The 13,213-nt window shown below is 41.0% G+C and overlaps 1 protein-coding gene across 1 annotated transcript in view; it reads right to left on the minus strand.

The window, feature by feature from the left end:
- Window positions 1-13,213, minus strand: part of LOC124279431 (spastin-like) — a 31,246-nt gene that overhangs the window by 4,936 nt on the left and 13,097 nt on the right. Inside the window, 6 exon segments of the mRNA XM_046715258.1 lie at window positions 423-487; window positions 1,762-1,891; window positions 4,133-4,290; window positions 5,675-5,812; window positions 6,776-6,859; window positions 8,056-8,139. Coding sequence (XP_046571214.1) covers window positions 423-487; window positions 1,762-1,891; window positions 4,133-4,290; window positions 5,675-5,812; window positions 6,776-6,859; window positions 8,056-8,139 — 659 coding nt within the window.

Below are 13,213 nucleotides of genomic sequence, written 5' to 3' on the forward strand. Positions count from 1 at the left end.
CCACAGGCACATCCTGCTTGAAGCTGCAGACACTGGTAATGAACTGTTATCAAATGGAATACTGATACGTATTCAGGCACTGTATTGATGCCATTTCACTCAAAACACTGAAGCTGAACATCACTGTCTAAAACACAAATCAAAGTAACAAATGGTAAGTTATAAATAGAATCTAAAAACTTTTGTGGGATGTTCACAGGGAGACTTACTCTGAAGCTCAACATTATTCCAACTAAAACATCCTGCCACATAATCAGCCGTACTGGCTGGCTGTCTCTGGGGATGCAATGATGACAAAATGGGACAGTTCTTGCTCGGACTGTCACACTAAGTCCTTGTACTTATAATTGTCTACTGGAGTCAGCAGCAAGTGTACAAGGCTGAACATTACAAACATACCAAAGATGAAACACTGCACCTACCTCTGGGCGGAGAGCAGGAAGAATGACTATTTCTTGTAAGGCTTGTTTTGCTATATGCTGACCAGCTGAAACAGACAGATTTTTATTACCTATGAGGGCGAAAATATCGGGGTTTATATTTTTCATACGATGCCCTAGGGCAAAATATCAATTTGTCATGGTGTCGTGATGTCATGACGTCACATTTCTTCTGTGATGTTGCATTCTACATGCGGCGACGACGGGTAGCCAGCCTTTGTTTGAAAGTAGATTTGGGTGTATTTTCCTCAATTTGACGACTTTGGTAATAAACAGAATATCATATCTGTGCCCATGTCATACTATGTTCACGACACTCGTGCCTAAATATCGGTATATCCCTCGCGCTCGCTCCGGAAATATCAACATTAAGGCACTCGTGTCATTAACATAGTATGACATGGGCACTCATATAATATCCTCTATGTATCAACCACTTCAGACAATAATGTCTCCAATACATCTGCATGTTTCTTATTTCTGTAATTTGAGTCCTTGAGTCATTGATGACCTTGGCCTTGACCTGTCCCACACTGACAAGAGCCAGCGATCTGATTGGCTATAAATAAAATATTTCCCTTCAGATCACTGGCCCTTGTAGTGCAGGGCAGGTCAAGGCCAAGGTCATCAATGGTGAATGCGCACAACACAGGCCTGTTTGGGATGAACAGATGTATGTAAACTCATAATGACAGTTAGGCAAGTGTCTCTGGAAGAATGGCGATTAGCATGCCGACAGGTACCATCAATTCAGCATTTTTGGTGCATGTCGTTTGTGTATCCTATGAAATAAACAAGAAAATCGGTAAGTTTGCGGTACAATTCTGAGCAGGGATATTGGCTTGGAATCAAGAAATCACTATTTTCAGAGCTAGCTCCCAAAGTACTATCGATTCTTGTGAGGCATGTCTTAATTCACCCTGATACAAACTTTGTGTGTTGACATCGTAACACCCCATTCCAAGTGCTAAGACCCTGTCAGTGACAGTATATACCTTGAAGCCAGTTTTTTTTGCGCTACAAGCCCGTGGCCAGGATCAACAAGCTATTATCATGTATTAGCACCCATAAAAATATTCATAAAACATTTTTCAATCTCACATGTCTTCTAAAAACTGTTGTTGTATTGGTTGTTCTTGTTGCCTAACACTGCACAAAACAATATTCAAGGTATATGATAAATGATCAAGTCTGGACAAGACGATCCAGTGATCGTCATTCCATTCGGTCGCATCTTATGACAAGCACAGGTTGTTGGGGTCCTGCTGTAGCCTGGAATCCCCGCAGAGGCAGTCTGCCTGGGCAACACAGTTGGTCTTACCTATGTCATTGAAAGAAACTGTAGGCCCCTGGTCGATGACCTCATTCAGAATCATATTGGCCAGCTTTTTATCGACGTTCTTCAGGCCTGCTAAAGACAGTTCTCTCTTCCCCTTTGTAGCACCACGAGCCTGAAACAGTAGAACAGATCAGTGGCCTGACATCCCATCTCACATCCCTGCTTATCTCCACATTCAGCCGGAACACCCATGGATGGGTCTGCAGGATACGGGTAATATGTGAGGCTGCCATGTCACTCCATCACCCTACTAGTCTGTGGTTTCTACAGGGCGGATTGGCTTGTGACTGACTGAGTTTGGTTTTACGCCGCTTTTAGCAATATTTCAGCAACATCACGGCGGGGGACACCAGAAATGGGCTTCACACATTGTACCCATGTGGGGATTCGAACCCGGGTCTTCGGCATGATGAGCCAACGCTTTAACCACTAGGCTACCCCACGGCCCCCGGATTGGCTTGTGTAGAATGATTGCTTGTTATTGTGTAACAATGCTCTCAACAATATTCAAGCTGTATGATGGAAGCCTGTAAACAATCAAGTCTAGACCAGACAATCCAGTGACAATGTTGTGGGCAATGATATATGATGACACACTTGGTCCGACCACCTGATACATATAGTGGACTTCCTGCATAGGTTACTGGGAACCATTTGTAACCCAGAATCTCCACGGGATAAGTTTAAAGGTCACATGCAACCAAAAAATCAAACATAATTAAAACACAATTATCACTTATTCATGACATATAATATACATTGCTGGTTATGAAAAAACATATAAACAAAATTATAAGCGTACAATAGCAAATCAAAAGTGCAATATTGTCTACTTCGGTTTACTTCCTAAGAAACGAAGCAGCCGGGATACCGAACCCAGTCAGAGCGGGTGGGTGTGCACTCAAGTGTAACGGCTGGTTCATTTGCAGATGCCCTCACGGCTCATTGTGTGTGTATATATAGAGATGTTGGGTTTTGTAAATACATGCTCATTTTTTTTGTATAACATTTTGCAATCAACAGACATCATAACATGTCATGTGTTCAAGTATCACACCTGCCTGTCTGTGTAATTACATAATGTGACAGAGACCGAACTCGGGCCATAAATCAATGCATTTTGTTTATGGTGTATAGCCTGATTGGTGTTAAGTTCAAATTGCATGTGGTCAGTGATAGCAGCTGTGTATTGAATATTGTCATTAGCAGACAGGCAGGCAGACACACAGGTGTCAATAAAACAAGACATTGAGTTTAGTCTGCGACAGCGACATATCTATATCACAGTTGGAAATTCTGTCAACGCTAAATAATGGCATTGCTTTTAAGTATCGAACTGAGAAAGTGACTTCGGTAAGAAGAGCGTGTGGTGAAATAGACAAATGAAATTATATAAACAGTTAATTTACTGTCATAACATATAAAAGCTTCGCCTGTGAGATATCAACAAAACATTAGAAAAATAGCTCACACCAAAGCCTTAACCGAAAGCATTCACGGACAACCGCTTCAAGCTGCGCTTGAACCTACTTCACTGGCGCCGCGTGCTATAAAGCGCAGCCCAGCTGTTGAAACCCGTTTCCCCAGAAAAGTCGGGGAAAATTAGTGAAACGTTTGAACTCCGATTTCGCGCGGTTTTTTTCATCGCGTTATTTTTCAACTTTATAAGTTGAATTTGCATTTTTGACGATTTGTTTCGATAAGTCCATACTGAAAGGTATCAGAATCTGCAAAGTTGTGTTTTACGTTGCATGTGACCTTTAACACTTTCAACAGGCATCAGTCTTATCAAACAAAAACAAGTCATGGGTTAAGGGGAGATAACTCTGCAGTAGGTAAGGGCATTCGTAACTACTCGCCTCTTTCCGTGACCTACAAGAAGACTCGTACCCCTATCGTACGCCATTATTGCCAAGAATCGTGGCAAACCAATCAAATCGCACGTAGTAAAACACATTTCGAAGCATGAAAATGGCGGCACGGTTGAAGTTTAAAAGCACAATTTAAACATAAACTTTGAGCTAAAGCATCAGTAACTTTAAATCCTGAAACATATTTACAAAGGGAATGACTGTATTGTTGTTATGCCCACAGGATGTAGGATATTCTAGGAGCCATGTTCGGAAATGTGGCATAGCATACCACCTAAGGGAACTATGACCTAGTAAATATTTTCATTTCCATTTTTCTGTATGTGTCGGTGGTAACCACAGGAATAAGGCAACCATAATCCAGAGGGAATGTTTACGACTATAACTCAAGTTTACCAGTTCTATCATATCTGTACATCAAATTGCAGTGAGTGAACCACTATGTGGCTTTTAAGTTACAGCTGCAGGAGTGGGCTACTCACATCCCCCTGTGACAGATTCCTGTGATGGAGGGAAGCTTTCCTGGCTGCCCGTGGCGACGCCCCTGGTCCTGATGGTTCCCGAGTAGCACTGTGGGAGCGAGGCAGTGTATTGCACTTGTGCACGGCCATCTTCATTGGCTTCAGAGGTTTACTTGTGACTGCAAGTATAGAAGCCGACAGTGGAAATCATGACCACCATCCTACAACTGTGACATGTAACTGTCCATCTTCCTCATTATTACATGGTTGACAATACTACACAAAAAGGCATTACATTACTCCGGTATTGACAGGCAAGTATTACTCTAAACATCAGAACAATGACATTGGTTTCCTTCATACAAACTTAATAGGCTCTGTAGCTCACCTCCAACACTTGAAACAAGAATTCAATATTGGTCGTTACATGACTGAGTCAAAGATTAATCTAATTAATCACCTACTTACATTATAGACATATTTAGTTTACATATGAAAGAGGCACTGGTTAGAATAGTATTCATCATGAATAAAGTACCATATTTGAAACAAAAATGTGAAAGGCACAGGTACCCACAAAGTAACGAATGAGACACGCAGCACATTATTCTGGTGATCTGAACACTATGATACCAATCACTACATGGGTCACTGTTATGTTCACACTGAGAACATTCACAAACTGAGGGACAAAGTCACTGAACCTACACTACATATTTACCATATCTCATCTGGTGAGACGACAACATCAACAAAACTAAATAAGGTTTCAAGCACTAATACAAATTATGATACAGGCAGGCATGCTTCAACACATATCATGATATGATATACATTTCATAAACACACACCACAATACCACAATGTCTGACCAAAGATACAATATATACCACAATGTCTGACCACTGACAAAATGCATAACACAATGTCTAACAAATGATATAGTTTGTACCACAATGTCAAACCAGTGATACAACACAAACCACAATGTTTAACCAATGATGCAAATGTACCACAATGTCTTGACCAAAGATAAAATACATACCACAATATCTGACCAATAACACAGTATGCACACAACTTCTAGCCAATGATACAATGCGTACCATAATGTCTAACCCATGATGCAATGCGTACCACAATGGCAGACTGATCTTATAATACATATTCAAGCATCTACAGTATCAAGTTATAACAACTGACTAAAGGACCACGTCTCATTGACCTGTTCCGTCCCAACTAAGGAGAGATCAAAGCACAGACATGAAACAATTTCCCCCTTGAATTTTCTCATAAACTAACTAACTCATCAGTACCAAAAGGCAATTTGTTTTGATTAACAAACAAATTACACACAAATAATATCCATGCCAATATTAAAAACATAAACTTTGAAAACTTTCACACCACAAGACCATTCCCTGGTGTAGTCGAGCCCATACTGCACATGCTGTAGGCCATGCAGTGCTGGAATGAGAAGTGAAATCTAACTACTGCATCCTGCAATGAAGCGAATCAACCGTTAGGCAGAGTGAAGCATGTGAAGCATAACCAGCCAGGTACCTGGAGTCTTCTTGCCAGGGGCCACAACTCTTGTATTCTTATCAGTGACATGTGTTTGGGGGGGTTGCCTCCCCTTACTGTCTCTGTGATCTCTCTCCTCAGCAATGGCGTCTAATCTTATGTGTTGTAAGACTTTCTCTGTGTGCAGAGTGAACAAAATATAAAAAGCAAATTAAAGGGACTGTACAATAAGCATGCAATGTAAAGCCAGCAGTACAACAGAAATCACAACAAGTAACACAGATGGTGTAATGACGATGAATAAACATCAACATCAGGATGTTAACACATAATGCAAGGAGACATACATCAAGTCAAGAAATAATCAATCAGAAAAACATTTGCTTTCATGATTTAATGAAGATTATGAGGATCACTTAACTTATTGAATAATCAATTTCCATGGTCAATCCTGTAAACAGGCTCATTATGATGGGCCCTAAAACTTACGTATATTTTTGCATTAAATAAATAAAAATTATTAGAACTAAATACAAGGTGTCACTGTGCTCAGAATATGTGAAAGGAGTAGACAAACATTACTGTGGAATAGTTTCAGGTAAGAAACACACAGTTCTGTTCCCTGTAATATGCATCAGCAAAATATTTTCCTTAAAACTTTGATTTACTATTTACATGTGGCATCACAATGCACATCACCATCCAGGTATGTCAGTAGAAACTGGACTGGAAGCCAGAAGACATTCATGGCACCTTACATTTACCACTTGATAATGACCTTCTTAAATTGATTTTTTTTAATTTGGTGAAATTTTTAGACGGTATTTTTCCATCTTGATGAATGTGTGATGCAAACCATCATTCAGAAGATCCTGGCATCGTCAAGGGCCAGTACTCTGCAAAGTGACTTGCGGCAGTTTGACTTGGGTCAGTTGTGTCCCATTATGGTCAGCCATATTGACACAGACGATGTGTTTGTCGCGTGACAGGGGCTGTGTGTTGTGTGTGTGTGCACGGGTCAGAAGCTACGAGGGCCTCAGGATATGGTGGAAAGGAATGAAGTCTACAGGTAAAATAATAACACAGCACAATGACAGGGATTTCTAAAACAAATTCTAGAACATCCTAACATGAGCTCACCGAGAACATCCAGTCTGTCCTTGGCCATAACCATATTGGTCAGCATCTTCTCCTTGAGGCGCCGGGCTCTCTCATACGATTCACCTTGAAAAAACATTAACTTGATCACAAACTGCTTTATAATGTCCATATATCTTTAGTACATAAAAGAATAAAGTGAAGTTTGTAAGCATCAAGAATTCTTCAAGACTAAAAATACAGAATTAATATCACCTCACAATTCTGCTGTTCAGTAATAGTGATATCATAAAAGTTGTTTTTTGGGCAAGGCCATTGTGATGTCACAAGGTTCTGGTGTATAACTTATGATATCACACTGTTCTGCTGTATAGCCATTGTGGTGTCACAAGCTTCTGGTGTATAGCCATTGTGATGTCACAAGGTTCTACTGTATAACTTTTATGATGATCAAAAGGTTCTGCTGTATAGCCATTGTGATGTCACAAGGTTCTGCTGTATAACCTTTGTGATGTCACAAGGTTCTGCTGTATAACCATTGTGATGTCACCAGGTTCTACTGTATAGCCATTGTGATGTCACGAGGTTCTACTGTATAGCCATTGTGATGTCACAAGGTTCTGCTGTATCACCTTTGTGATGTCACAAGGTTCTGCTGTATAACCTTTGTGATGTCACAAGGTTCTGCTGTATAACCTTTGTGATGTCACAAGGTTCTGCTGTATAGCCTTTGTGATGTCACAAGGTTCTGCTGTATAACCTTTGTGATGTCACAAGGTTCTGCTGTATAACCATTGTGATGTCACAAGGTTCTGCTGTATAACCATTGTGATGTCACAAGGTTCTGCTGTATAACCATTGTGATGTCACAAGGTTCTGCTGTATAACCATTGTGATGTCACAAGGTTCTGCTGTATAGCCATTGTGATGTCACGAGGTTCTGCTGTATAACCTTTGTGATGTCACGAGGTTCTGCTGTATAACCTTTGTGATGTCACAAGGTTCTACTGTATAACCTTTGTGATGTCACAAGGTTCTGCTGTATAACCTTTGTGATGTCACAAGGTTCTACTGTATAACCTTCGTGATGTCACAAAGTTCTTCTGTATAACCTTTGTGATGTCACAAGGTTCTGCTGTATAACCTTTGTGATGTCACGAAGTTCTGCTGTATAACCATTGTGATGTCACAAGGTTCTGCTGTATAACCTTTGTGATGTCACAAGGTTCTGCTGTATAACCTTTGTGATGTCACAAGGTTCTGCTGTATAACCTTCATAGCACTACACCCTTACACAGCTGACATATCAGATTCCAGCCTACCTTGTCCGCTGACCTCAACTGAGATGCCCTTCTCCAGCTCCATGATGCCCTTCTTATACAGATCAATGGCTTGTTCCTTGCGACCTGGAACACAACAACAGGCATGTTACGTCACCCTCATAAATAACTCACTGCAAACAAGTATAATTCCTACTTTCAACCTGTATTTTCTGGTTCCATAAAGTATGTTTGTGCATTTCCAAAACTGGGAATGTTTGTGCATTTCTAAAATGGGTGTGTGTGGTGTCAGTGGTGGATGGTAGTGTGGTAGTGGTGGAGTGGTTGGTGTCAGTGGTGGATGGTAGTGATTGGTGTCAGTGGTGGATGATAGTGGTTGGTGTCAGTGGTGGATGGTAGAGGTTGGTGTCAGTGGTGGATGGTAGTGGTGGATGGATGGTAGTGGTTGGTGTCAGTGGTGGATGGTAGTGGTTGGTGTCAGTGGTGGATGGTAGTGGTTGGTGTCAGTGGTGGATGGTAGTGGTTGGTGTCAGTGGTGGATGGTAGTGGTTGGTGTCAGTGGTGGATGGTAGTGGTTGGTGTTAGTGGTGGATGGTAGTGGTTGGTGTCAGTGGTGGATGGTAGTGGTTGGTGTCAGTGGTGGATGTGGTGGATGGTGTCAGTGGTGGATGGTGTCAGTGGTGGATGGTGGTTGGTGTCAGTGGGTTGGTTGGTGTCAGTGGTGGATGGTAGTGGTTGGTGTCAGTGGTGGATGATAGTGGTTGGTGTGGAGTGGTGGTTGGTGTCAGTGGTGGATGGTGAGTAGGGTGGGTTGGTGTTATAGGTGGATGGTAGTGGTTGGTGTTAGTGGTGGATGATAGTGGTTGGTGTTAGTGGTGGATGGTAGTGGTTGGTGTCAGTGGTGGATGGTAGTGGTTGGTGTCAGTGGTGGATGATAGTGGTTGGTGTTAGTGGTGGATGATAGTGGTTGGTGTTAGTGGTGGATGGTAGTGGTTGGTGTCAGTGGTGGATGGTAGTGGTGGATGGTAGTGGTTTCGTGTTATAGGTGGATGGTAGTGGTTGGTGTCAGTGGTGGATGATAGTGGTAGGTGTGAGTGGTGGATGGTAGTGGTTGGTGTCAGTGGTGGATGGTAGTGGTGGATGGTAGTGGTTGCGTGTTATAGGTGGATGGTAGTGGTTGGTGTTAGTGGTGGATGGTAGTGGTTGGTGTCAGTGGTGAATGATAGTGGTTGGTGTCAGTGGTGGATGGTAGTGGTTGGTGTCAGTGGTGGATGGTGTTAGTGGTGGATGGTGTTAGTGGTGGATGGTAGTGGTTGGTGTTATAGGTGGATGGTAGTGGTGGATGGTAGTGGTTGGTGTTAGTGGTGGATGGTGTTAGTGGTGGATGGTAGTGGTTGGTGTTATAGGTGGATGGTAGTGTCGGATGATAGTGGTTGGTGTTAGTGGTGGATGATAGTGGTTGGTGTCAGTGGTGGATGGTAGTGGACAGGTGTTAGTGGTGGATGGTAGTGGTGGATGGTAGTAGTTGGGTTCAGTGATGGATGGTATAGTCTGTTTGTTGTAGAAACCAATATAAGCGATTTGAAACTATGATCGTTTGTTAGACAACTTTTTTCCTAAGTGGAATAAAAATCTAAGATTTAAAATGTTCAATTGGCAAGGTGGAATTATGAGGATTCGCAATCTTAATTTCACTTTATTCAATTTACATTTTTGTTTAAAGTGCAATTCACCGGTACGTTTTCGCTGCAAACAGACTATAGTGGTTGGTGTCAGTGGTGGATGATAGTGGTGGGTTACTGCTCTGTCTACTTCAATAAGAAGGCCATCACAGTATTACAGCTATATCAAAGGAGGGGGTCACAATATTTGAGCAATGTCAACATGGATGCACCAGACCATAGAGCAATAGAGATGTCTACTTGAGTCGTGATTACCCAGCAGCTTTCACTGGAAGTAAATCTGACACTGCATGCAATGGTAAATTCTTGATAAGGAACTGTCTGTACAGAAACCCATGGGTTTTCAAACTGTCCACTGACTACTGTCTGACAAGCAAATCAATGCCTGAATCAGTTTTACGATTACATGTCTTGAAATGTGCATTCACTTGAACATGTGTCAACAGCAGTTCACATGAGTATTGGGAGAGGTATGTGTTTGCTATGATCATAAAAAGAAAAAACTATTTCCATGATTAACCCATGTGGCCCATCACGTTCACATCATTGTGGGGGTTTAAATCAATATGACAAGCACGGCAGAGAGTTTTTTCTGGGCGAGAATCAATATGGAAGTGTTGATCACCATGTTTGTAATTGGACTGGATGGTTGTGATACTGAGGGAGAGGTGCTGGTGCTATTGCAAGGTAGAGTGAGTGAGTGAGTGAGAGAGAGAGACAGAGAGCGAGTGGCAGTTAACATCCACTGCAGGTGTATGTTATATCTTTCATTGTATGTCAGTTTGAGAATGTAATGAATGTACCTGTTTCTCAACATTATTCAGATAGTACAACTATGTTCGGGAAGGGGGGAAGTAAGAATCAATATTTGTTTTCTTTTTTGATCTGGAACAAATGAAGCAGAAAGTTATGTCCAGATTCATAATTAGTTGCCATGAAAACAGTCTCCTATCTGGAGGTCCAGAATCTATGCAGGGAACATCAGTAGTTGTATTTCCGCCGTAACCTGATCCACTAGCCAACACAACACTCCTGTCAACACTAATTAGTGATTTGTAACCTAACTAACTCCTTATCACCCTGCCTGACCATCTCACCTGGCCAACGACTCACAGATGTGATCTATTGAATACTTTATTGATCAGATAGGAACAAGTGAGTGGGTGAGTGAGTGAGTACTGTACATCAACAGCCTATAGTGTCCTCATGGCCATCAGTAAAGATAAATCTGGACCAGATATAACGTGTGTTTAGAATCCTATCCTACAGTAGTGGTTTTCCAGAAAGAAATAAAAAGCGTTTGACAGTATCTGATTTTGTAAATTCTATGAACGAAAAATAATATTAGAATGATTTAACCTATAGTCTCAACAATACCAGCTTTATCAGTACAGCAATTTCAAGGCAAATCTGTATTTTGAGAAACTCTAAGATCTAGGTCAAAGGTAAATGGTAAAATCTGTCATTGAAAAAAAGGCTGAAATAATTTGAACATTTATGCTGAACCCAAATCTAAGCATAATTAGTATGCAATCTTAATACATTTTTGTACAAATGACCTAATCAACTTGAAAACCTCTGAACAAAAAGGGCATTTTAACGATCTTCAACTTCAAACTTTATTTCAAACAAGTAAGCAAACAGAAGCAAACTAAATCCCCATGAAGGGTATCTCTTGATCCAAGCAACCTAATAATTGACTCAGTTCCTGCTAGAACAGCACCACGACATACAGACATATCAAACCAGGGACAACAAGCCTAAGACTGCCTCATCTGTAGTAATATAATAATGGTTGTTGGGTTTATTTCAAACACATTTTATTACTTTGTAAAAATATATTTATTTAAACTAGCTTTATTTCTGGGACTAACTGTTGGTGTACTGAGGAAAAAAAGCAATATTAAGTCATCAACAGCAGCAGGGTATTTAACACAAAATGAACCATAGGCCAAACCACTATGGGACACCATGACTATAGTACAGAACCTATGTTAACATCCTGACAAATTTACTATGACATACCACCCACATTTATCTGTGGGCATTATCACTATAGTACAGAAACATGGAAACTTGTTGACAACATCACTATGATATATAACCCATATTATCAATGGATAATATCACTGTGGTATATAACCCACATTATCAAAGGGCAACATCACTATAGCTTATAACCCATATTATCACTGGACAACATCACTATGGTATATAACCCATATTATCAATGGACATCACTATGGTATATAACCCATATTATCAATGGACAACATCACTATGGTATATAACCCTTTCCACATAAAACCATGATTCTCCTAATTGGCAGCAGTGTGATGCCAGGCGTAGATTGTAGCTGTATGCCTCTTTGCAAGCACCTGCTGAATCTGCCAATCCCAGACATATCTGACCCAACACATCAGGAGGAGGGAGATCAATCTCAACTGTCACACCTCACTCTGGTCTGAGGGGAGTGCCACGTGTAGCCCTAATTGGTTCTCATGTAATTTGGAGATATAGATGCTTTGTTACCACCCAGTTCTACAGCAACATCACTGACCCTGGGTGTTGATCAATGACATCATCTGCTTCCAGATGTACATTTTCTTATGTGATCATAACTAATTCAGTGGTCAGAAATACACAAATGATGACCCATCTGAATTATTTTGACCCATCACTCTGGATGTCAAATGATCCTGCTATTTAAGAAATGAAGTCATATCAATTGTCAGTTGAGTCCCAGAGTCCAACATTTGTCAATTTCAAACTTTCATGTTCTGGCAGCATAATGTCTACAACAATACAAGTTGAAGGTGCAAAACTAAATGTTTCACTATGTCTGCCTTGGTTTTCTATAAGCATATTCTAACAATACAAGTTGAAGGTGCAAAACTAAATGTTTCACTGTGTCTGACTTGGTTTTCTATAAGCATATTCTAATAATTCGCTACTGATGAGTAAACCAAACAATACCCTCTATTCTTGAAGTATCTTTAATACCTTCAAAGGACATGAATACATGACGTTACTTTATTATAGCTAGACACTATGGCATGACATCTCACTCAGGGAATGACATCCCACTGTCAAGGTAGGATATCTCACTCTGTCAAGGTAGGACATCCCACTGTCAAGGTAGGATATCTCACTCTGTCAAGGTAGGACATCCCACTGTCAAGGTAGGATATCTCACTCTGTCAAGGTAGGACATCCCACTGTCAAGGTAGGATATCTCACTCTGTCAAGGTAGGACATCCCACTGTCAAGGTAGGATATCTCACTCTGTCAAGGTAGGACATCCCACTGTCAAGGTAGGATATCTCACTCTCTCAAGGTAGGATATCTCACTCTGTCAAGACATCCCACTTTCAAGGTGATAGTCAAGACATCCCACTGTCAAGGTAGGATATCTCACTCTCTCAAGGTAGGACATCCACTGTTTTGGTAGGAGACAAGTCTCACTAAACCTACAACCACTGTTTTGGTAAGACAAGTCACTAAAGCTCACCTACAAC

Source organism: Haliotis rubra, unplaced genomic scaffold, assembly GCF_003918875.1.
Source record: "Haliotis rubra isolate DU_JTF1 unplaced genomic scaffold, ASM391887v1 Scf25, whole genome shotgun sequence".
Lineage (NCBI taxonomy): Eukaryota > Metazoa > Mollusca > Gastropoda > Lepetellida > Haliotidae > Haliotis > Haliotis rubra.